The following is a 26,312-nucleotide window of genomic DNA, read 5'->3' on the forward strand; positions in this document are numbered from 1 at the left end:
GAGAGCACTTGAGGTCAAGAAAGATAAGGCCCCATCCAAGCTGCAAGGGAGGGATTTGGGATTGGGTTTATCCTATTTCCCTTTGCCTGGGACTAGTCAAAGAGAGGATCTGGCCCATATCTGGCCAATGAAACAAAAGGAGAGGTCTCAGGGAGACTTCCTGAAATTGTTCTTCCTGGAAGAGAAACACAGAACTTGACAAGGAGAAAGTTTCTTTATACCCCAGTCTCATCCCTCTTTGAATGTAGCCGTGTGAGGACTTACTATTTGAAGCTGTAGTAGCCATGAGCAAAAGATGGCGGACAAGGGGAGACAATCTGGATCCTGAATGAGTCTGCCAATGCACTACTGAGTCTGCCTTCTCCAGACTGCTTTCTAGGGTGAGAAAATCAAATATCATTATTGCTTGAGGCCCTGGGAGACTGGATTCTATTTGCAGCCAAATGCATCCAGCCTTACGCTGCAACTATCTCTCACGCATTGAAACCAACCTGCAAAATTTGCAACACACCTTCCTGATGTATGAGATGTAATTCTGAATTTTAATGTGTGTCTCTGCTTTAGAGTGAGGATTCATGTTTAAGTGTGACAGAAGTTAATTTGGCTAAACCGGTTTTCTTCCCCTGGTGTCGATTGGCAAAGTGAAAGATGTGATTCTAATCTCTTCAAAGCTTTTTCTGTTTCAAATATGGGATTGTGTTTCTGCAGAGTGGGGTGTTTCAGTTAATAGTTCAGCGAAAGTAAAAAAGAAAGTCATCACAAGGAAAGGTGTTTTTTCTTTTTTTTTCTTTTTTTTTTTCTTTTTATTGTGCCTATATGACAAGATAGATGTTAGCTGAACCTATCGTGGTAATAATTTCATAACATATGTAAATCAAACCAGCATGCTGTATGCCTTAAACTTACACAGTGATATACGTCAATTATTTCTCAGTAAAACTGGGAAAACATTTTAAAATAAGAAAACTTGAATCATCCGAATGAATATTGCTAATGGGATAGAGGCATTTATTAAGATGGAGATTAAACACTATATTTAGATTTACATATGATTAATTTGCTTGATGTAATTCCTTGCAGAATAATACATGTTCTATGATTGTCAATGTGATAGACACAGACCACTCTTTTCTCTTAATAACTTTTAAAACTTAGATGGTTTTTCCTCTTCTTGTGCAAAAGAAGGAGAGTACTCCACATGTAGATTCCAGGAACCCTGCCTCCTTTATCATAAATTCATTGCAGGAGCTAGATGGAAGCCAACCTTCATTTGGTGAATCCTAGCTGGCTATGGATTCTGGATGTATTAGGGCTGGCAAGGGTTTGGTTGATAAGGACAAGAGGAATTGCCCAAACGTGGTGCTAAGAAGAAATCTATCTAAACAGACTAGTTCACTTGTGTTTCCAAAGTATGGGCCACTGACTGTACAAGCAACCAGGTCTTTGGGTCACAGCCATGCCAGAGCTTACATCTTTTTTCTGGATAAAACCAAACTGGGGTAGCGTACAGTCTTTTCTAAAATGTTGCCAGTGTACGAGTTTTGCAGAGAATTCCCATTTAAATAAAGCCATACTAATACAACATAAAAGAACCTAAAACTTGTGTTTCAGAAAAGCGAACCTCTAAGAGTCACCTCTTCCTCACATCTAGTCGCTGGAAAGTTTACCTCTCTGTGCTTGGTTTGTGTTAAATCGTATAATGTTTTACCAAAGGCCACACCTACCACCAGAGCCACTCACCCCTATAACCTGAGTTCACTGGTACAGTGTGGTGATTGTTCTGTCATTCTCTTTCCAGCCTCTTAGCCTAAAAGTCCTCGAAGAGGCTGTAGACTCACCACGGGTGGTGTTCATGACTAGAGGATTCCCATTGGCAGCACCAAGAAGATGCAGCAGTTGCAGCCTGAAAGTAAAATCCCAGCCTTGGCTTGACAGTAACACAGGAACACTCCCCCCCCCACACACACACACAACCCCCAATGCACACACTAGAAATAAAACCGTAACAACCCCAAAAAGCAGCTGTACGGTGGTGTAAAAAGGTCCTTTTCGTACTTGCCATTCTCCCTGCCTGGAATGTATGTAAAACACTTCTTTTCACTGGGATCAGAATTGTACATCATAATGAACCCGCACTACCCGGACCTGCTCTGTCTCTCCTAAATTTTCTTCCCTAGTCCCTTCTCTCTTCTACTGATATTCCTCTTTTCCATAGTCAGTTCCACTGTAGACGCTTCTGCTCTTCCTTTTCATTTTTCCCCTTCCTTCCTTCTTGCCTTTCTTCCTTTCTTTCCTTCTTTTCCTCCCTTTCTTTTCTTTCTCTTTTATTCATTCATTTCCTAATTTGCATCAGGTATTGTTCCAAGATCTGGGCATACAGCAATAAATGAAAAAGAAGATTCCAGACATTGTGAAGTTTATATCCTGTGTAGGGAGAAGGAGGGGGGAAATATCCCAAAATAATAAGGGAATTTCAGGTCATGACAAGAGCTTTGAAGAAAATCACTGGGCAAGTGATAGATTGGCCTGGGGGTTGGGAAGGGAGGAAGACTGCTTGAGATAGGATAGAAAATTTATTGGGAGGGATTACAATTAAGTTGAGGCCTGAATTATAGGAAAGATTCAGCCAAAGGAAAAGTGTTCCAAATAGAGAGGATGGCCATGCAAAGGACTTGCAGTAAGAATCAGTGCAGCAAGTCCAAATAAGTAAAAGTAAGCTGGTATGATTAGAGGCTGGAAAAAAAGGTTGGGAGTGGTAATAAGACATGAAGTCAGACAATTTGCAGGGGCCAGATCTCATCTGGCCTGGAAGGTAATTTAGGGGGCTTCATTTTTATTCTAAACACAGTAGGAAGGGCACCTGGGTTGCTCAGTCGACTAAATGTCTGCCTTCAGCTCAGGTCATGATTCCCCCGGCTTGTGAGCTCTCTCTCAAATAAATAAATAAAATCTTTTAAAAGATAAATTCAGTAGGAAGCCAGGTGCTAGCAAAGTAATGAATTATTTATCTAGAACATTGACTATTCATTGTTTAGTTCCTATGCATTCTCCATAGGCTGGTCCTATAAAGATTTCACGACAGTGGGGCACACAGGAAGAATTTATTACAGGGGCACCTGGCTGGCTCAGTCAGTGGAGTCTGTGACTCTAGATCCCGGGGTTGTTAAGTTTGAGCTCCACACTGGGTGTAGACAGTACTTAGAAATAAAATTAAAAAAAAAGAAAAGAAAAGGAATACATATGGAGTTGGAGGCACACAGGAACAGGTGACAAATGTGAGATCCTTTGCTTCACTCTACATCTTTGTCTTCTTCTTCCATCTCTCAGACATCTTAAAGCTACCCCATCCCTATGTCCTTGTTTCTTTTGGATAAATTCATCATTTGGATTTGGATTTTCATCTGTTTTTATCCCAAATTATTAATAGAGATGCCTCTTTTGAATCAGTTCATTCATCCACATTATCTGTGTAGGACATTAGGGAAAAGATCAAGAAAATCTGTTAAGTTCTAAGCCAAAAATCCCCATTCATTACAAAGTGATGACTCACAACAAAGCTACAACCCAAGTACTGGAGTGACCTAGAAGTCACAGCACATTTTCACTGCAGTTCTAATATATTAAGTACTTTTTAATTACATTTTCAATCATTTTTTACATAGTTCTCAAAGGTTTTCCAAATGAAATCCAACCTAAGAACAAAAACAAAACCAGTGCCAGTTAATGAGCTTTTCTCAGCAAATTCATTGTAATTAGGATAAAAATGTCCAAATGGTTCATGTGACTTAAAATTAGCCAACTTCATATCACAGATTACTATAACTCACAATGTATCGTTGTATGTATAAAAATCCCACACTAATCAACTCCAATTAGAATGCCTCTCTACCCAATTTAAGTTACCAATTAAATAAATTCTACCAAATAAGGAGTGTGTATCCAAGGTAAATTAGATTAATCTTATCATCCCATTAATCCGATTTATATTCTCCAGTTGCACGGTTGTATTCTCACTCTTCTTTCTTTAAACAGCAATAAAAAAGAATGCACAATTCAAACGTTTCCACTTAAGAAGTACAACAAAACCAGTTGTGAATTTTAAAGCAAACAGCCCATAATTGTGAATGGCTACCTTGGAACTCCAAAATGGTGTGTGTGTGTGAGTGTATGTGTGTCTAGTTTCAATACTATTCACATTAGAAAAATCCATCCATAGAAATGAGAGAGAATGACAAAAGTCTTCTCAGGATGCCTCAGTGGAACAGGTGCTTTTATTTGAACTGATACGTCTATGCCAATATACCCAGCCACAATAGGGAACTTTGTGACAATAGGGAACTTTGTGACTGGGTATATTCGCATAGAAATATTAGTTCAAATAAAAGCACCTGTTCCACTGAGGCATCTGAGAAGACTTTTGTCATTCTCTCTCATTCTCCTCTTAGTTAGGCCTGATGATTATTTAAACCCTGAAAGGTGAGCAGGTTCTGTTAGAGGCCTTCACCCTCCTGGTGATCTATGTCCCTTGTGATGGAAAGGGGGCTTTAGTTCTCCTCTAGCTCCCCTGCTTAGGATTAAATGAGACTTCAGCTTTGGTGTAAAGCTGTCAGTTGTCCTAATTAAGGACAGCATACAAAAATTGGGCTCTAGGAATGAGGGACAAAAGGGAGGGAGATCCAGAAGAGGGTGGAGATAAAACGGAAGAACTGAGCATGACCTCTGCAGAAAATGTCCAGAGACAACAGGCTCTAGTTAAGATCTACAGGGGGAAGGTGTCTTAGTGTATAGGTAGAGAAATTTGACAAGGCAAAGACAGCTTTAGCCATCCAGCATGGAGGAGTCAGAGGGGAGGGACATCTGCATGCGGTAGACGACTGAATCAGAAAGCAGAAATATAAACCAGCAATGATTCCCAAGCTTTTGCCTGGCTGGCTTAGATGTGACGCTCCTGCTGCTGGGCAAAAAAACATTCACAAGGAGATCCCGTCGTTAATGCAACAAACTCTAATGAGTTGTAGGCTGGGGGTGGTTCTGTTCCTGAACATGGGATGAACCAGTTATCGGACGAGGATGAAAGGAGGAGTGGAATCTGAACACCTTGGTAAAACATCCAGTAGCTCTGCTCACTTTGGACTTTCCTGAGGGACACATAATGTCTCAAGAGAACAGCACGACACACATTCAGACCTATTTCTTCCCCAAGACCAACAGGACAATGAGTTTCTACCACAGGAGCTTACAGAGACATTTTTCAGTCCAGGTTACAATCATATTCTACAAAAGAGAACTTGACAACACAGATATTGAGAAAATGAACGTGGTTAAGAAAAAAGTGCAGGAGCTGGGAGTCAGGGGAGCAATGTTCCCGTCCTGGCTCTGCTGCCGTCCAGCCGAGCGAACCTGTGGAAAAGCGGTTTCACCTCCCTCGGTCTCAGTTTGTTCATCAGCAAACTGGAACTCCCAGGTACCGTCTTGGTGCTCTCCGGGGGATCTCCAGATGGAAACTCACTGGAAATTTAAAAAGCAAACGAAGACGTGGCATGGAAACAAACTGTCGACGACGCTTGTACTCCAGTGTGGACATCCATCTTCATAAAGGGACTTGTTGGCCTCTGGTCTCATAAGTATCATCAAAGGACATTTAAGCGTAACTTTGGAGTAGTTTTCAGATGCTAGTCTTGGAATAAGCTCAAGAGGAGTCTCGGATCATTTCCAGTCCGAACGAACAATTGTTTTTGGCGTGATCGGAGGTGGCGGTAGCTGAAAGCTGAGCTACATTATCCTTCACAAATCACAACGACAAGTCAGCCTTTATTCGAGCAGTTTGGTCCAGGCTGTCTACTCCCTGGGTGGGAGCCCTATGCCCTATTGCACACTTTAAAACAGCATCACTAGTATCTTTATCCAAAATACAATTTGAGTGTCACACACTTATTACAAGAGAGAAAAGAACTCGTATTTGCCACGTGCCTTCCACGAGCTAAGCACTTGCTAAGTGTTTTACATACATTCTGTCATTTAATCCTCAAGGCAGCTCTAAAAGGTAGGTATCGCCATCCCCCATTTTACAGGCGAAGAAACTGAGACTCTGAGCGCTCGTGACTTGCTCAAGTTCGCATCACTAGGGCATGGCAGAGGATCCGAAATGAAAATTCAGGCCTTCTGACTTCATAGGGGTCTACACTTTAGCTTCTCTGACATCATGATGCCCAGAAGGAAAAAAAAAAAAATAATGAGGGGGCACGGTTAGCCAGCAAAATCAGAGAAAAGGATATGCCATTGGTAAAGGGCTCTCCCGCTTTCTATCATTCTGCAATGTCCAACTTTCAAAGAACAAGAATATGATAGAAATATTCGCTGTGAAATCGCGTCTGAACATAAGCCAACTTGACTTTGACGATGTGGAAGGCGCTTCCAGATCGTGTTGTGCCCTAAGGTTCTCACTGACCATACCGACCATCAGCACACCGCAGCTGCGTGGAAAAGCAGGGCCAGGTAACAGAAGCGAGATCACCTGCCTCCGGGTCGCCGGGCACGACAACGGCTTTTACCGGCGTTTGCTACAGCAGGTCAGAGACGCGAATGCAGAGGTGGCCCTGCCGCTTGGACACCGATTTTAAACCCGCGTCCACCGTCAGGCCCCGTGGGAAGGGAAACCGATTGGAAAGGACCCCACGTCTCACCAACCTCTCCCCTTAAAACCCTAAAGCGGTCCTGCCTTCGTACTCTGGGCAGTCACGAGCCCTGGGACAGGGCAGAGCTGGAGACGGCTGGAGAAGGGGACCGGTGCTGAGCTGGCCCCTCGGGGGCTGGGTCCCAGGGCGCGAGGCAGTGTGGCCGCGTGGAGGGGCAGGGCCCCCGCCTGGGCGCGGCCATCCGCTCCTGCCGGTCACCAAGGCCCTCAGCCGCCTCAGCGGCCGGTCCCCGACGGCCACGACGACCGGGACGACGAGAAGCGACGAGACCCGCGCCAGCAGCCAGGTCCGGGCCGGGCACGCGCCGCGCCGCGCCGCGCCGCGAGGCATTTCTGGGCGGCTAGAGCAGGCTGGGATGGAAGTTGTACCGGAGGCTGGAGAAGAGCCCGATGTGCTTCACGAGGTTGGGCTCCACCACGTAGGCCCGCTCGCCCTTGGCCCTCAGCAGGGAGTAGAGCGCCATGTCCTTGCCGAAGCCCTTGTGGCAGTACACCTGGGACAGGTAGGTGAGGGTCCGGCGGGCCGCGGGCGCGGGGAAGAGCATGGCGGGGGTGCAGCACTGGGAGGCGGGAACCACGCTGTACAGCGCCGGGCTCAGCCGCCGCAGCTCCAGGAAGTAGTGGCGGCCCACCAGCTCCACCAGCCCCATGCTGTACAGGGAGAAGAAGAGCAGGACGGGCCAGCTGCAGGCCGGCCGGCTGGCGAACCGCGTGTACAGCCAGGTGAGCAGGGGCCCCAGCAGCATGCCCACGCCGACCCACTCCAGGATCCGCATGGGCTCCGGGTTGATGTAGTGCTGGAGCCTCTCGGGGTGATAGAGCTTCAGGTAGAGGGCATCTCGGAGGTGCGGCTCGGAGAAGCGGGCCCGCAGGAGGTGCTCCAACACCGGGAAGATCTGCTCCTCCGGAACGGCGTCGTCTTCCACCATCAGGACATAGTCCGGGTTGTAGGTCTGCAGGGAGGACTCCAGGCAGTACACATAGTCCTGCTTCTCTTTCTCGAACGAGTTGGTCGAAGGGTCATCCCCATAGTCGTCCTCGGTGCCCTCATAGCGGTTGGCCACAGGGACGTACTTGGACAGCAGCTTGGCATCGAAGTGGCTCACGCTACGTTCCACGTTGCACAGGAAGAGTTGGTGTCCCTCGCACTGGGGGCCGCACTGCTGAAGAAGCCGGTGGAACTGGGACACCACCTGCAAGACATAGTGGAAGCCAGGCTGCCTGTCGACAGTGATGATGGTGATAACCAGCCAGGGGCGGGGGGTGGCCTGCCAGACGATGGGCACTGAGCCATTGGCAGAGGGCAGCTCCTCAAAGTAGTGGAGGGCAGCCTCACCCTCTTTCAGGCTTTGCTGCAGGAACTCTTGGCTCATTTGGTTCAGATGCCAATGGCGCAGATAGAAGTAAGAGTGCAGAAGGCGGTGACAGGCCAGGGGGGCCAGCAAGCCGAACGTCACCACCGTTAAGATCAAGAGCTGGATGGCAGTGCTGCCCCAGGAGAGCCGCCTCAGCCTCCGGAGGAGCATGGCAGCTGGAAGGGCTGGTGTGCTCATGAGGTCAACTTCTGGTCAGGTCTGGTCCCGAGAACAAACCATCCTGGAATGCAGGCCCCAAACTGGCACGGGTCAACCCTAGAGACAGAGGAGTACAGAATGTTAGGAAGCTGTTAAGAAACCCCAGGGACAGAACTCGGCACATATCAAACCAGAGATTCTAATTCTAGGTTGTGGCTACTACAGACTTAGAGGTCTTTCCTCTGGGGCACCTGGGTGGCTCAGTGGCTGAGCGTCTGCCTTTGGCTCGGGTCATGATCCTGGGGTCCTGGATCAAGTCCCTCTGCCTGTGTCTCTGCCTCTCTCTCTCTCTCTCTCTCTCTCTGTGTCTCTCATGAATAAAGAAATAAAATCTTAAGAAAAAGAAGCATTTCCTCCAGTATAATATTCTTTGCTTGTATTGGTAATGATCTCTGGGATCCTGTCATTATTTCTGAGAGTAGGGAAATCTTGGTGTACCCAACCAAGCCGCCATACCCGCAGATAACTGGTTAGGCTTACAATGTGCCAGAAAGTCACCAGGAAGCCCAGTAAGATAATTATTTCAATTCAGCAGCTACATAGATGTGCATTCTTAAGACAGAAAAAGCGAGACTTGATACAAAGCAATTGCACATTTATTTTTATTTTTTAAAGATTTTATTTATTTATTCATGAGAATACACAGAGAGGAGAGAGGGAATGGCAGAGACACAGGCAGAGGGAGAAGCATGCTCCATGCAGGGAGCCCGACATGGGACTTGATCCCGGGTCTCCAGGATCACACCCTGGGCTGAAGGTGGCGCTAAACCGCTGAGCCACCTGGGCTGCCCACAATTACACATTTAGAGTAAATCCTGAAGTGAGTGTGCAGTAAGTGCTGGTTGACGGGCTATGTGTAGCAATTTCTGAAAACTGTCTTTTCTGCACATCCCAACCAAGAAAAGGACTATTTATGAATCCTTGTCTTTGTCAAGATCTTCCATTCTTATTTCTCTAATCTCATGCAACTATACTTGAAACTGCATATTAGTTAAATCTTGATTGTTCTTCCATTTTATTTTTTATAGCACAACCATGGGAACCAGTGTGTCTCACATGCAAGCGAACTCCTGAGCCCCAGACTCTGGGAGGGGAGGAAATATCTGAACAAAACTCCATGAGTGGCTATGCCAGGAGGGAGGGAGGGAAAGACAGAGATGAAGATGGAAGAGAGTTGCTCCCAGTCTGGTCCAGAAAGGATGTTGCATGACGTTACAGCTCACAGTGCAGGCCGGAGGTCAGGCACACATGTGACTCCCAAGGCAGGCACTCAGTGGGTGGCAACTCACATCACCTCTCCACAGCTGGAGGGTCCTGGATGACTCAGTCAGAGTGTGCGACTCTTGATCTCAGGATCCTGAGTTTGGGCCCCACGTTGGGTGTAGATGACTTAAATAAAACTTGAAAAAAATGTATACATATGGGGGTGCCTGGGTGGCTGAGTCAGTTGCGTGTCCCACCCTTGGTCTCAGCTCGGGTTGTGGGATTGAGCCCCACATCAGGCTCCATGCCCAGCTCAGAGTTTGCTTGAGATTCTCTCTCCCTCTCCCTCTGCCCCTTCCCACATTCGCACACACTCTCTCTCTTTGTCTAAAATAAATCAAGTCTTTTTAGAACATGTATCCATTATAGAAACTCAAGTAATACCTTGGGAGTAAGTAGGTCTAATGATCTGAGGGAAAACAGCCTAATCCTGAGAAACAGAATTTAAAAAAAAATATTTAAAGATTTTATTTATTTATTTATTCATGAGAGACACACACACAGAGAGGCAGAGACATAGGCAGAGGGAGAACCAAGAAGCAGGCGCCCGTCGGGGAGCCCAAATAGGGACTCAATTCCAGGACTCCGGGATCACAACCTGAACCAAAGGCAAACGCTCAACCACTGAGCCACTCAGGTGCCCTCCAAGAAACAGGATTAAAAGGACAAAGCCAGTACAACACCAGTACTGTCAATCCAAAACTAAGCGAACAGAAGGTAAACCTATAAACCTCTTATGTCAGAAGCATAATAAAGTGTGCACACATTTGGAAGAAACTGCCTAGCTTGTGAGTTATCTTGAAGGAAGGCCCACCCAGGTACCATATAAGGTTGTGGGATAGCGTTCAGGGCTATCATTTCCATGTCCTGCCCTTCTTGGGTACACAGAAAGACCATATTCCCTAGCCCATCTTCTTCTAGGTGAGGTCCTGTGACTAGGACTTGCCAGGAAAATATGAGCAAAGTGACAGCTGTGACTACTGGGCTAGAGTGGTTGAGAGCAGATGTGCCTTCCCGACTTTCTCATTCTCCATTTGCCAGTGGAGTGGACCTGGAGGGTGGAGCCACCAGATGGCCCGAGCCTGAGGTCTTGAACGACTGCCCAGAAGAGAGGTCCCTCCCACTGCTCACCTCAGGAGCCTCCCAATCTAGAATGGGCTGTGTGGGGAGTAACACATAAACCACCGTGTCTAGTCACTAATGACTTCTGGACATTTTTTTTTAAGATTTTACTTATTGATCCATGAGAGACAGAGACAGAGACAGAGAGAAAGACAGAGAGAGGCAGAGACACAGGCAGAGGGAGAAGCAGGCTCCACGCAGGGAGCCCGACGCAGGACTCGATCCTGGGACCCTGGGATCACACCCTGGGCTGAAGGCAGCACTAAACCACCTGGGCTGCCCCTGGACATGTTTAGTAGAGCAGTTTCTTGTCCTCCCACTTGAATTTTGCAGAATACCACACTTCTCTCGATAGGATGATGACACAGTCATTCAAGAAAGTCTCATTTCAGCATCAGAAGCACATTGTACTGTAGGACCCCGAGGGGAGACAGACACCCCGGTACTTAGTACAGGATCTGGTTAGTACCCGCAGAGGGGAGTAGCCGGGAGACGTCTGAAGAGTGTGCAGCCCCGGGCCTGCTGGTTCGTGAACGTTCAGAGTACGATAGACGGGATGCTTCTCCCTGCGAGCTGCTCAGGCCAGTGGAGTTAATCATGTGGACGCACATCCCCTTGGCCTCACCAGTTTCCCATCACTCCTAGTGGAAGCCAAGGACTGACATGGGGTTGAGCTTGTACTCCCGGTGAGGAACGGAGCCCCTCAGATGGCTTCCCACTCACCCTGTCCTCCCTAGAGAGAGCACACCCGGGAGAGCCGTACCCACTTAGAAGAAGGAGCAAAATACAGTCAACAGGATAAGGCATGCAGCTGGGAGAGTGCCAGGCACACAGTGAGCACAAACATGACAATGTGATTACGATGACGGTGCAGAGCTCTGTGTGTGGTGCAAAATCCCTATCCACACTCCTTCAACACTCTCTTCCAGTGACAGTTTCTGGTAAAGCAAGAATGTGACGCTCTTTTGTCCAGACAAGTCCCAGGGGTGGGATGTTTAAGGATTTTGTGCGTGTGCGCGTGTGTGTGCATAGTAATTAAAATATAAATCCGATCATTCATTCTCCTGCTTAAAACCCTTCTTTAGCTTCCCATTGCTCTGTTAATAAAATCCAAATTTATTTTTTTTAACATTTTATTTATTTATTCATGAGAGGCACAGAGAGAGAGGCAGAGACACAGGCAGATGGAGAAGCAGGCCACTCGAGGGGAGCCCGATGTGGGATTTGATCCCAGGACCCCGGGATCACGACCTGAGCCAAAGGCAGACACTCAACCACTGAGCCACCCAGGTGCTCCTAAAATCCAAATCTTATCATGGTCCACAAGACCCTTTAATGATCTGGACTATGCCCTTCGCTGTCATCTTGTGCTACTGGCTCTTTCTCAAATTACTCAAAATTAGAGGTTGGTAATTTATTTCTGTAAAGGGCTAGGCAACATACTATCTCTGTTGCATGTTCTACCTATACTTTTTAAAAACTCCTTAAAAATACAAAAACTATTTTTAGTGCTCCAGCCACATAAAAACAAGCTGTAAGCCAAATTTGGCCAGCAGCCCATAGTTCACCAATCCCTGTTCTAGACTATCATTCTCTGATAGAAATATAGGAATATAATGCAAGAGCGACATAGGTATTTAAATTTTTCTAGCAGTCGCAGTAAAAAAGTAAAAAGAAACAGATGAAATTAAGTTTAATAACACATTTTAAATACATCAGAACTGGGCAGCTCTGGTGGCCCAGTGGTTTAGCGCCACCTTGAGCCCAGGACATGATCCTGGAGTCCCATGTCGGGCTCCCTGCATGGAGCCTGCTTCTCCTTCTGCCTGTGTCTCTGCCTCTCTCTCTGTGTGTCTCTCTCATGAATAAATAAATAAAATCTTTAAAAAAAATAAATACATCAGAACTATTATTTCAACATGAAACCAACATGAAAAATTATTAATGAGGTATTTTATGTTCCTTTTTTACATGATGTCTTTGAAATCCAGTGTATATTTTACATTTTACAGCATATCTCAATTCAGACTGGTCACGTTTCAAGTAATCAAGAGCCACGTGTCACCAATTAGCAGGGTAGCTCTAGACCCACTGATCTTTCAGAACAGTGACTATGCTACACTCTTACCCAACTCCTGGCCTTTGCTCACACAACTCCCACACCCTGGAACATTTTATTCCCTCACCTTCCCTGCTTCTTCACAAGATAGCTTTTTCCCATCCTTTAATCCACTCTCCCTGGCCCCTGCAAAGCAGGAGCTACTAAATTGGCACTGACATATTTTGCTAGTGGGAGTATAAGTCAGCACAACCTCTGAGGAATTGATTTGGGAATATCTAAGAGAACCACTAATGACTCAGCAATTCCATTTCTAACATTCCTTCTTGGATATATATTCTCATGTGTGAGAAATGACTTGCAGTATCATTTATAATAGCAAAACACTGCCAAGGGCTCATCAATTGAGAATGAGTCATATAAATTATGATACATCCAAAGAACGGAATACAAAGTACCCATTAAAAGCAAGCAAACTTGGAAGAGAAGAAGATGGTAACAGAGAAGGCTCCTGAACTTCTCTCCTCCCAAGGACGCATTAAATGTACGGCCATACCATGAGAAATTCCCTGAGAGAAATGCAGAAACTAGCTACGAATCCCCTACACCTAGGGAAAATGAGATAATACCCATGTTGAAAAGGTAGGAAAGAAAGGCTGAGACACACTCCAGCCAGAAACACCCCACACCCCCACACCATATAGCACCATATGATGGGAAGGGAACTTCCCATTCCTAGCTTCTCCCTAAGGAGTAAAGGGTTTAGACCCCATATCTAGCACCCTACACTTTTTTTGTCTTTTTTTTTTAATTTTATTTATTTATTCATGAGAGACACACAGAGAGAGAGGCAGAGACACAGGCAGTGGGAGAAGCAGGCTCCATGCGAGGAGCCTGATGTGGGACTTGATCCTGGAACTCCAGGATCACGCCCTGGGCCAAAGGCAGGCACTCAACCGCTGAGCCACCCAGGGATCCCTAGCACGCTATATTTTAAGACTCCTACTTAAAGGATGGGCTGCCAAACTATCTATCTCTAAATGCCAATGGGGCTTGCATCCATGAGAATAACAGGACCATAGCAATAAAAAGAAGCAGTTCTTAGTGGGTCCATGAGCACTTGCCACTTCTCACTCCAGGGTCAGTACGCAGGGAGCAGGCAAAAATGACCATCCCCTCATTTTTCCCTGGAAGGGTTTTGTGTGCATACTTTACAAGTTCCTGCCAAAGGGTCTAGCTTCTAACTTGGCACACATATTTATAGGAGCTTCTGAGATTCTCCCCAGAACCCAGGGGGAACCGATTGGCACTTCTCCCACCGGCTCACTCCAATGATAAAACCAGGTCACCAGTATCTCTCTGGAAGGAGCTTTTACACAGGCCTGGTGCTTCTGCAGCAACACCTGAGGGATGCACCCCCAGATCACCTGGCTCTAATCACCAATGGTATATGACTCAAAATACTGTGGGAACCAACAGATGAATTCAGTAAAGGTGCAAGATGTGAGATCAACACACAATAATCAATTGCATATCTATACACTAACAAGGAGAAATTGAGAAAACAATCCCATTTACAATAGCTTCAAAAAGAATAAAATGCTTAGGAATAAATTTAACCTAGGAGGTGACAGATCTATACATGAAAAACTTAAGACGTTGTTGAAAGAACTGAAAATGATACAAATAAGTGGAAAGATACTCTGTGGTCACGAATTAGAAGAATTAATATTGTTAAAATGTCCATTTGACCCCAAATGATCTACAGATTCAGTGCAATAACTATGAAAATTCCCATGGCATTTGCCACAGAAATAGGAAAAACAATCCTGCAATTAGTATGTAACTACAAAAGACCTCGAAGAGTCAAGGCAATTTAGAAAACATGGGAGGTAAGCTCCTTAACACTGGTCTTAGCAATGACTTTTCTGTATTTAATACCAAAAGCACAGGCAACAAAAGCAAAAATAAACATGTAAGACTACATCAAGCTAAAGAGCTTCCACACAGCAAAGGAAACCATCAACAAAATGAAAAGGCAACCTATAAAATGGAAGAAAATATGTGTAAATCACAGAGTAGACAAGGAGTTCATATCCAAAATACACAAAGAATCCATACAACTCAATAGCAACAATAATAATAATAATAACCAATTTATTTAAAAACAGGCAAAGAAGGACCTGAATAGACGTTTTTCCAAAGGAGACATATAAATGGCCAAAAGGTACTTGAAAAAGTGCTCAACATCACTAATCATCATGGAAACACAAATCAAAACCACAATAAAATATCACCTCACACCTATTAAGGTGTCTACTATCAACCAGGCAAGAGATAACAAATGCTAGCAAAGGGTGGCTCAGTGGTTGAGTGCCTGCCTTTGGCTCAGGGTGTGATCCCAGGGTCCGAGATCCGGGATCGGGTCTCCCTCTGCCTATGTCTCTGCCTCTCTCTCTTTGTGTCTCTCGTGAATAAATAAATAAAATCTTAAAAAAAAATAAATGCTAGCAAAGATATGGAAAAAGGAAGCACTTGTATAGTGCTGGCTAAAACATAAACTCGTAGAGCCACTATGGGACATATGGAGGTAGAAGGTTCCTCAAGACATTAAAAATGTGTGTGGAGGTTCCTCAAGACATTAAAATAGTGTGGAGGTTCCTCAAGACATTAAAAATAAAACTACCAAGTGATCCTGCAATCCCACATGTGGGTATATATCCAAAGGAAACAAAATCACTATCTTGAAGAGGTATCTGGCATTGCAGCATTATTCACAATAGCCAAGATATGGAAACAACCCAAACATCCACTGGTGGATGAATGAATGCATAAAGAATATGTGGTATATCTACGCAACAGAATATTATTCAGCCTTAAAAACAGAAGGAAATCCTGCCATTTTTGACAACATGGATGAATCCAGGGGGCATTGTACTAAGTGGAATAAGGCAGAGAAAGATAAATACTGCATGGTATCATTTGTATGTGGAATCTAAAAAAAAAAAAAAAAAAAAAAAGTCAAACTCATAGAAGTAGAATAGACAGTTGGTTACCAGGTGCTAAGGGGAGGGGTCTGGGAGTAGGGAGAGGTTGGTCAAAGATCACAAACTTTTAGTTATAAGATGAATTAGGTCAGAGGATCTAATGCGTAACTTGGTGACTACAGTTGACAATACTGTGTTTACTAAGATACAATACTGAAATTTGCTTAGAGTAGAACTTAAGTGTTCTCACAAAAAACAAAAAAGCAAACTCTTCATATATAGATATGGAAAAATTTTAAGATATATCATCAGTGAAAGAAGACATAGAAGAGTATGCCTAGCATGCTACCGTTTGTGTAGAAAGGAGGGGGGGAATACACTCAACGGGCACACTCTTAAATCCGGGTATGGCTTATTTTCTAGGATCTTGCTAAGGGGCCTGGTGTGCTTGTAGGGGTGGCTTCAGATTTTCTGCACAAAAGAGGTCTGTATGTTCCAGCTGGATAGAAGGGGAAAAGATTTTCTCGAAGCCGTTCATCAAGCAAGCATGATGATTTTCCTTCAATTTTGTTATTTATGTGGGGCAGGAGAAATTAAGGAGATGTCAGTCCTATCCAAGCAATCTGCACTGCTTAGGGAATCCTTATACTTCCCCTTGACATGCCAGGCTCCTGATTCTCTCTGCCCCCTGGCAGATGCGTCGGGAGCACCTGGTGCTGACATAAAGACCTTTAATCCCAGGCAATTTCCTTACTGGAGGCAACAAAATCATTAACACTTAGAAATACCTATCTTTAAAAATATGGTGTGAGACTGCTGTTCTCCTGACCATTAGGGAAGGAATGGGATTCTGTTCAGAGGACACATGGTCCCTGCCTCCACAGCTTTTGCTGGAGTGATGAGCAGCCCAGGCCTTCAGAGCTCATGATAACGACATGCATTCTTGTTCACGGGTCGGTGGATAGCTGTGGTTCAGCTGGGTTCAGATCCAGACTGCAGGTCAAAATCAGGTAGTTCCATGTACCTCTTGTTCCTGGTCAGGTTGCAGAAGAAACAGCCATCTGGGCATGCTCTTTTGGTGGATGGCAGGTACACAAGAGTCAAGACATGAAGATACATTTACAGCCTCACTTAATTAAGCATGCATAGATTAAGTCCACTCACCATGCACTAGCCAAACCAATGGAGCAGGGAGGTTCACTCCTCCAGAGCAGAGGAAGGGGAAAATGAAGGTTCAATGGAAAGCAAAAGGAGCAGGCCAATTTCTAAGCCCTCAGGGAAAAAAGAAAGGCTCTGGCAATCTGCTCAGAGTCTTGGACATTTCTAAAATGCTCACAAGGCATCTGGCCCCCATATCATTATACACAGTACGAGTCAGAACAGACTATAGTAATGACCCCTACATCTCAGGTGTTTATAAGAAAAGATGTTTAATTCTTGCTCATGTTACCTGTCCACTATGGATCAGTTAAGACTCTGCTTCCCCCTGTCATTTGCACTCCAGGACCCAGGTAGATGGAACTGCCTCTTTTCTAGACATTGCTGGTTTTGTAGCAGAGGAGAAACAGAGATAGCAGACTATAAACAAGCTGGCTCTCAAAGCCACAGCTCAAAAATGACACACATCATGTCCACCTTCACTGACCAGAGCAAGTTACATAATAACTCGAGTTCAACAGAACAGAGTTATGTCATTTTCCTTACCAAAGGACATGTGGCCACCTGAAGCCAATGATTAGGGAAATATACGTCTTGAAGAAAATACATGTCTTGAGGAAAGACAATAATGCAATCTAGCACAGCCATCTGGGGCCATGGGGGATGAGATCAGATCCTTCAATGATCAGATGACTTGTTTGCCTAAAATCCAGCCACGTGGAGTTAGGCAGGCATTCAAGACTATGTTATTGTTTGCTTTTAAACACATATTTTTAGGATTTAACCAATTGCTGCACAGTGGGGTGTGGTGTTCAAGGCCTCTTACAATTTATTTCACTTTACTGACTTGGTTTTAAGATAACTTATTTGCAGGCAGCCCGGGTGGCTCAGCGGTTTAGCACCTGCCTTTAGCCCAGAGTGTGATCCTGGAGACCCGGGATCGACTCCCACGTCGGGCTCCCTGTAGGGAGCTTCTCCCTCTGCCTGTGTCTCTATGAATAAATAAATAAAATCTTTAAAAAAAAAAGATAAGATAACTTATCTGCAAACAGGATTTTGCTTTGGTAGTTTGAGGGAAGGAGGTCTCTACTTCCAGTCCAATCTGGGGGTGGGATAGAAGTAGGACCATGTCTACATTATCACTCCGTCTTTTTCCAGAATTCCATCATCACTCACGGTATTACTAGCTCAGGACTGCTGATGTGGACCAATGGTGTGGACTGATTGGCTTCTGTGAGGTGGCCTGGAGACAATGACACCATCACAGCCTCGATTCTGTGACATAATGATCACTGTGTTCTTATCTATGCCTTACTGGTGCACTTTGAAACACAATCATCTTGTAAATTGGATTATGTCTGTTATTTTTTTTAAAGATTTTATTTATTTATTCATAGACACAGAGAGAGAGAGAGAGGCAGAGACACAGGCAGAGGGAGAAGCAGGTTCCATGCAGGGAGCCCGACGTGGGACTCGATCCCGGGTCTCCAGGACCACACCCCAGGGTGCAGGCGACACCAAACCGCTGCACCACCGGGGCTGCCCGATTATGTCTGTTATTGTGTCTCAGACGGAGGGCTCAGAAAAGACAGTGGAAGACAAAGACACCAAGAAATGAACATGAAACAGGGCTAGAATGAATAAATACAGCGACGATGACAGTCATATTTTACTGCAGCTTCTAACAATTAAACTGGGGGCGCCTGGGTGGATCAGTGGGTTAAGTGGCCAACACTTAATTTTGGCTCAGGTCACGATCTTAGGGTCATGGGCTCGAGCCCTGTGTGGGACTCCGTGCTCAGCAGGGAATCTGCTTGAGATTCTCTCTCCCTCTACCCCTCCTGCTCATTCTCTCTCTCTCTCTAAAATAAATAAATATTTTAAAAATAAAATAAAAAATATTAAGCTGAAGGAGTCACAAAGGCATGTGAGGCAGTACACCAGGCTAAGCATCAGGAGATAAGCAGGCCAGAGGACTGTTTCCCAAGTCTGCCTTCCTACATGAACGGCTCCTACCACTCTTCCAGGAAGGTTGGGTCCAAATAACAGTACATTCTGACTTTTCATTCCTATCCAGTCACTTCCCAAATCCTAGCCAGCCAGCCTTATGGCCTCGTTTACGCCTCTCTTCTCGCCTCCTTTCCCACAGCATGCCCTTCTGCACCGCCTCACCCTATTACTTACTCCTCATCACCTCCAGGCCAGCTGATGGCAAGAGGCTCCTAACTAGGCCCCGAACTTCCAGAATGAGCAACGGATTGGAAGCCAAAAGATCTTGGTCCAAGGTCTGGTCCCAACACTCACTAATTAGACCTATTTGTAAAGAAATCATTTATCCGAGACTCTTCTGTCTCTGTCAAGGAGGAAAATTAAAAATACCTCATTGGGATCCCTGGGTGGCTCAGTGATTTAGCACCTGCCTTTGGGCAGGGCGTGATCCTGGAGTCCCGGGATCGAGTCCCACATCCGGCTTCCTGCATGGAGCCTGCTTCTCCCTCTGCCTTTGTCTCTGCCTCTCTCTCTCTCTCTCATGAATAAATAAATAAATAAATAAATAAATAAAATCTTAAAAAAAAAAAAAAAAACACCTCATTGGGGTACCTGGGTGGCTCAGGGATTGAGCATCTACCTTTGGCTCGGGTCGTGATCCTGGGGTCCTGGGATCAGGACCCACATCGGGTCCCCTGCTTCTCCCTCTGCCTGTGTCTCTGCCTCATGAATAAATAAAATCTTTTTAAAAATCTTTAAAAAAAAAAAAACCTCTTCTATAGAGGCATTGTGAGAATGAAATGAGACAATGGCTTTGAAAGCCCTTTGTCAGACAGAAAATACCGCAAACGATGGTAATGTTTTACGTTATCAGCATCTGACCCTCTGAAGCACAGGTCTGAACATGGTGCTCTTTCCTGTGGAACTGCTTAACGGTTCCCAATGACTGTAGAATGAGGCCCAAATTCTTCACAAAGATTCTTCCCAACGCAGTTTCAACTATCTCCAGCCTTATTTCTTCTCCTCGCACAGGCTACTCAACCATTAAAAATCACCTCAAAAGAGACTTCTTAAAAGCCAACCCTCATTTGCCCCAACCAGAAATAACCTCTTATTTCCCAAGTGCTTGGCCCCTTTACATAAATTTACCCCTCAGAACATTCATTTATCACTTTCTACTCCAGACTGTATCTATGTATAGCTACCACTTATTAAGCTCCTATTACATATCCAAGTTCTGTAGTAGACTCTTATATCTATTTCATTTAACCAAAATAGCAACTCTCAATCAGGAATGGAACTAATACCATCTAGATGGAAAAAATAAATGCTACCAATTGAAAGCAGGAATTAAAACAGAGGAGAAATTCCAAAGCCCATATTTTGTCCACAACGCCTGCTGCCTTCCATGGCTTCATTCATGGCCTTGACTTATGCCCTAGTCGGACTTAAAAATATTATGTTAGTGGTTTCAGTCTGATAGATCTTTGGTATCCCTTGCAGCCTCATCACAGTACTATATGCATAGGAGAAGCTCAATGTTTATTGAGCAAATAAATGCCCATAGTCATGTCCTTTAACATCTATGGATCTCAATTCCTCAGCTATAAAATTGGGGGTATCAAAGAGCATGGCCGTAGACTGTGCAGAGATCAACTTACTTGTACATGTCTGCTGAGCACGTATTATGTGCCTAGCGCATAATAGGCTTCTCATAAGAAGCCTATGAGAAATACTATTATTCAGCCTGTTTTATACCTGAAAAAACTAAAGACACAATTAATTTGTCCAGAAGGTTAACAAAACTTTTTAAAAAAATTTTATTTATTTATTTATTCATGACACAGAGAGAGAGGCAGAGACATAGGCAGAGGGAGAAGCAGGCTCCCCGTGGTGTGCCCACGTAGGATCCAATCCCAGGACCCCAGGATCACAACCTGAGTGAAAGGCAGACAGATGCCCAACCACTGAGCCACCTAATAAAGTTTTTAAAAATGGGTGGGAAAACTTGAATCCAGAACCCATGGATTGGTTCCAGAACCCATGTTCTCAATCAATATGCAATACTGTCTCTGTAGAGATGAGAGACTCAAGAAAACCAGCTGAAAAATCATTAGAAATGGTAATAGATTTCAGAATATGAATGTAAATATTAATATGTAAAAATTAATAATATAAAAATATGCAAAAATAATATATAGTATTACACACAAACTGCTACACCTAATCAGACAATAACCAAATTAATTAATGGGATAAAAGATTCCCATGAAAATGGGGTAAAAAAACCCTAAAAAACCTAGGTATAAATTTTTTAAATATGCAGATAATATACACATACTATAAAATTCTACTGAAAGATATTTAAAAAGTCTTTAGTAAGTGGAGAGACATAACATTTTCCCAACTGGAAAGCCTCACTAATGAAGGAGGATAGAGATTTCTTTCTCCAGAATTAATCTCTACATTTAACATAATGTCAGTTCAATTCACTTCAAGAGGCAGTGGCCCAGTTCAAAGAAAGGGCACTTGCGTATAAACCTATAAACCGGTGCAACCTTTGGAAGGAAAGTTGAAGCAGTATCTATAAAAATTTTCTATGTGCATCCCCCTTGACACAGAAATTCTTTCTAGGAATCTATCCTGCAGAAATGCCAACACTTGCTACCAAAGATGGACAAGGAATGTTCATGGCACTTTTGTTTGTAATATAAAAAAGGAGAAAGAAAAAGAGGGGGGAAGGTAGGAGGGAGGGGGAGAGAGAATAGGAGAGCAAAAAGGAAGGTGGAACAGCAGGGAAAGAAAATGCTCAGCAAGAGGAAACATATTTTAGATAAATTATACAAAGGGATGACAGGAGCCATTAAAAAGGAAGAGAAAGCTTTATATATACTAACATTTAAACAGTCTTAGCTAGGTCTCTGCTATGCGCTGAATGTGTTCCCCGCAAATTTGTGTATTAAAACCCTACTCCCCTTGAGGCACCTGGGTGGCTCAGTGGTTGAGCATCTGCCTTTGGCTCAGGTTGTGATCCTGGGGTTTGAGTCCTGCATCAGGTCACCACAGGGGGAGCTGCCTATGTCTCTGCCTCTTTCTGTGTCTCTCATGAATAAATAAATAAAATCTTAAACAAACAAACAAAAAACAAAAAAACCCACCCCTAATCCTCAACGTGATGGTATTTGGATATAGGGTCTTTTTTGGGAGGTCATTAGGTGTTGGCAGTGGAACCCTCATGCTGGGATCAGTACCCTTCTAAGAGGTGAGAGAACACACCTCTCTCTGCTCCCTGCCAGTGAGAACACAGTGCAAAGGTGGCATCCATACACCAGGAAGAGGGCCCTCAGCAGAACTTAGCTACGCTGGCACGCGGATCTCAGACCTTCAGCCTCCAGAAAGAAATGTTTTGCTGTCCACACCACCCAGTCTATGGTAATTTGTTACAGCAAACTGAGCAGATTTGAAGTCTCCAAGGGAAAAATAATACAAACCATGTCAATGCAAATTGTAGAAAAATGTACCTAGTATGGTCATTCTATTTTTAATATGGAATATAATTTAGTGAAAAAGAGATGAGGTATGGAGGAAGGAGGCTTCCAGTTTTGCTTTCAACACTTCTGTAGCGAGAGTATGTATTACTTTTATGATAATTATTAAGCATTCACTCCACAAATACCAAGTCTTGTACTGGGATGGTGAACATGACAGCCCGGGCCCCTATACTCTGAGAACCCTTGTTATCATAATCCAGTAGAAATCCAAACAAGATTTTGTTTATTTCTTTTGGTGATGCAAGGAAAAGTTATAGTTAACTTGACCAAAGTATTCTAAGATTTTCTGGAACTAGTACTAATAAAAAACTGCTAGGAAACTTTGCTGGCACATATACTAAAATTGGGAGGATGTAGCAAAGATTAGCACGGCCCCTGTGCAATGATGACATCAATTTTATATAATGCTTCTTTTTTTTTTCTTTTTACTGTGATGGTGGTTACACTCAATAAAATTCATCAAAATATACATTTAAATGGTATGTTTTATTGCATGTAAACTATACTTCAATAAAATGTATTTTTCTAAGAGCCAGGAAAATGATAATACAGAGTAATAGAATCTGCCTAACCAGATCTTAAGCCTTAAGACTTCAATAATTAAAGTGACACGGCACCAGCACCAAAATACACTAATAAATAGACAGATGTGAAAATCCACACAGATACAAACATATAATAATGTAATCTACCATAACTCAATCAATTTAAATCAGGGGTGAAAAAATGGATTTAATAGCTTTATGGCAACTGGCTAATTCTTCGGGAAAAGTAAATTAGCTGTCCACTTTATAACTTAAGCTAGAATAAATTTCACATTAAAAATTTCAAACAAAAGCTTCAAAGTAACTGAAGAAAATACAGAAGAAAATGTATATATTTTAGGAATGGCCTAAAGATTTAGGAAAGCCCCTTCTCATCAAGGTCCGTAAACAGAAACCATTTTTAAAAAAATGACTAAATGGAAAAGTTAAATTTGTATATAGTCAAAGAAGAAAAACTGACAGATCATCTAAAAGATTGGGAAAGACTACTTATCATAAATGACACCATTACTACTTTAATGAGTAACATATAAAGAGTGCTTAAAAATCAGGAACAGAAAGACATTCCAGTTGAAAAAGGGGCAGAAGAGGGGTGCCCGGCTGGCTGGGACAATGGAGTGTGCAAGGGCTGATCTCAGGGTTGTGAGTTCAAGCCTCACACTGGGCAGAGAAATCACTCTACCGAGGGCGGCGGTGCATAAGAATTAAGACAGTTCAGCCCTGCAAATGCAAAAAGCCAGTACACAGAGGAAAAGGTATTAATTCCCCCTGGGTAATCAGACCTGCAAATTAAATCGGTCTCCTATTTTTGTCCACCTTATTGGTTTAGACGTTCGTATGCAGAGAAAACTTTAAGAAGATATCCAGGAAATCTCAACAATCCAGATGAAGTCTTAAGGGATCTTTATTTTCTCCCTTCCATTTTTTTTCTGGTTTCCGAAGGCTTTGTCATCCTCTTACGGTTTACAAAAAAAAAAAAAAAAAAAAAAAAAATCCAATAATCTTAATAACGTTAGGTGTCAGACACACATGGTTTTCTCCTGTCACCTCCCGGAGTACCTGGTCCAGTGCACTCCAGCAATGCACCCCGAAAAAAAGCTACCCCACCCCCTCACCAGGTTCGGTCCTCCCGGGGAAACACACGTGCACGCACACGCACACGCACCTGCAGGCTTCGCTGAGGGGCCGCAGAGTGAGATCATGCCCGAGCCGCTCTGCGCTCCCTCCGGGGCCGGCCGGGGGCGGCCGGGGGCGGCCGGGGCCCGCGGGCCATGCGGGGCTCACACCCAGCCCGCAGGAGCCTGGCCCCTGGCCCCTCGGGCGGGCGCAGTGCGGCACCGGCAGCGCCGCGCGCGGAGGCCCGGAGGAGGCGGCGGCCGGCGGGGGTGGTCCCCTCCGCTCGTCGCGCCACAGACCCTGGCCAGTCCCCGCCGCGCTCGGGCCTCAGTTTCCCCACCCGCAGGTCGGCGCCCTCGGGCGGGTCTTTCCGGGAGCCGGGAGGGACGCCTTCCTCCGCCGGGTCGCCCTTCCTCGGTCCCCCCGCCGCGAGGTGGCCCGCGGCAGCCCCACGCCCCGGGCGGCCACCGGGCGCTGCGCCCTCGGGCTGCGCGGCCCCGCCCGGCCGGGCTGGCGGGAGCAGGCGCTTACCTGGCGCTCCGGGCGGCCTCGCGGCGCGGCGCGGGGCGGCGGACGCGGGCGGGGGCTGGAGGGGCGCCCCCGCCCCGGGGTCCCCGCGGTCCTCGCGCACAGCGGCCGGGCCTCGGGGCTGCTCGCCGGCCCGGATGCGCACACCCACCCGGCGGGGGCGGTCGGCTCCGGCCTCCGCGCGCCCCGGCTCACCGCCCCCGGGGCCCGGGCCTCGCCTCCTCCCGCGGCGCCGCGGCCGCGCCGGGTCCCCCGCTCGGGCAGGCCATGTGACCCGCGAGCTGCCGGGCGGCCGCAGCCCCCAAACCCGGCTCGCGGGGAAGAAGGACGGCAGAAGGCGCCCACTGATGGGCGGAAAGGGAAGCGCAGGCTCCGGGCGGAGGAAGTGGGGACGCTGGGAGGCTCGGGCTCTGCGCTTTCCGCAGCCGCCGCGGGCCTGCCGGCGGGTTCTCGCCGCTCCGATCGGCTTTGCCCGCCGCGCAGATATTAGCCGACGCCACCTGCGCCCCGATCCCTGCCGCGCCCAGCCCCGCGCCCGGCGCCCTATGAACGTCCCTCCGCATCTCACTTCATCCCTGGGCATTACAGACCGTCATCCCCGATTTGCAAATTTGCAAATGACGGAAGAGTCGAGGAGCTAATTGCCAAGTGCAAACCCTTCCTTATTCCAAAAGCTAGAAATGTAAACATTTATGCAAAAAAACAAAAAAACAAAAAAATCAGAAAGGTGGGGCACCTGGGTGGCTCAGTGGTTGAGCGTCTGCCTTTGGCTCAGGTCCCTGGAGTCCTGGGATCCAGACCCCATCCGGCTCCCAGAGGGAGCCAGCTTCTCCCTCTGCCTATGCCTCTGCCTCTCTCTGTGCCTCTCATGAATAAATAAAATGAAATCTTAAAAAAAAAAAAAAATCAAAAAGGTTTAACCGGAGCACCAGCCAGTATTGGGAGTTAGGTCTGTGGCTCCTTCCACTTACCTGTCAGTCTCCCAGGAGTGGCTTCCGTGGTTCAGTACCCATCCCCACCCTTCATTTTGGCAGATATTTATCCAAGAATTGTTCTGACTTCCTGCCAGCACCATAGATGAGGATGAGGTAAGAATGAGTCCGCCTACTTTCAGACTTCTTTTACATGAGAAGGTTAAAAATTTTGCACAGAACATCTGGGAGAGGGAGCTGAGCAAAGGGAGAAGAGAATCATGAAAGAGATGCCTGTAGAGTGGCCCTCATTACTAATGAAGGGCTTTCATGCATTGAGAGAGGTCATTTCGGAGCTTCATCTCTCAGAAATCATTTTGTTAATAGGCCACAGAGGTTTAAAAAGAGATCCAAAAATAACTAGGTAAGAGCTGAAGGAGATAATTTGGTGTTCATTGTGAAAGAGCCAAATACTAAGTATGTAATAAATGCTCATTTAAGTGGTATGCGAAGATGTGATCTGTCCTACATTGTAACTTTTATTCTATTCTCTTATCATGGCTGAAACTACCTAAAATCTAGGCATCTCTAAAAGAGCAGCGAGGTCTCAGGCCAACTCGGTCTCCAATTGAGAACTGCGGAATATTTTTTCCCTTCAGATAGGTCATCACCGCTTGTTCAAGCATAGGTATGCACATCTGCTCCTGCCTTCAGGGCTGCCCCAAGTCATGCAAACAGGAAGCATGTTTCTTTTGTGAGAGGAATAGAAGCCAGCGTGACATTTCATCTTGGGGCATTTAGAGATGTATTCACAT

At 45.4% G+C, this 26,312-nt stretch overlaps 1 protein-coding gene and 1 non-coding gene across 5 annotated transcripts; one reads left to right on the forward strand and one right to left on the reverse strand.

Annotated features, from left to right (window-relative positions):
• Nucleotides 1-991: 991 nt before the first annotated feature.
• PGAP4 (post-GPI attachment to proteins GalNAc transferase 4) lies at nucleotides 992-25,801 on the reverse strand. Of its 4 annotated transcripts, none has more exons than XM_038552973.1 (2): nucleotides 25,558-25,801; nucleotides 992-8,325 (listed from the first exon to the last, which is right to left on the reverse strand). In XM_038552973.1, the coding sequence occupies exon 2, from the start codon at nucleotides 8,245-8,247 to the stop codon at nucleotides 7,036-7,038; it is 1,212 nt and encodes a 403-aa protein (XP_038408901.1). In that variant the 5' UTR covers nucleotides 8,248-8,325; nucleotides 25,558-25,801; the 3' UTR covers nucleotides 992-7,035. The 4 variants fall into 4 exon arrangements, with proteins under 4 accessions (XP_038408901.1, XP_038408904.1, XP_038408902.1 ...); XM_038552976.1 differs by lacking the exon at nucleotides 25,558-25,801 and adding an exon at nucleotides 25,323-25,342; XM_038552974.1 differs by lacking the exon at nucleotides 25,558-25,801 and adding an exon at nucleotides 24,590-24,650.
• On the forward strand, nucleotides 22,714-22,817 carry LOC119874071. Its single transcript, XR_005367296.1, has one exon. It is a non-coding gene; the product is annotated as a U6 spliceosomal RNA (small nuclear RNA).
• Nucleotides 25,802-26,312: the final 511 nt, after the last annotated feature.

The sequence above is a fragment of the Canis lupus genome, chromosome 11 (assembly GCF_011100685.1).
Source record: "Canis lupus familiaris isolate Mischka breed German Shepherd chromosome 11, alternate assembly UU_Cfam_GSD_1.0, whole genome shotgun sequence".
NCBI classification, from domain to species: Eukaryota; Metazoa; Chordata; class Mammalia; order Carnivora; family Canidae; genus Canis; species Canis lupus.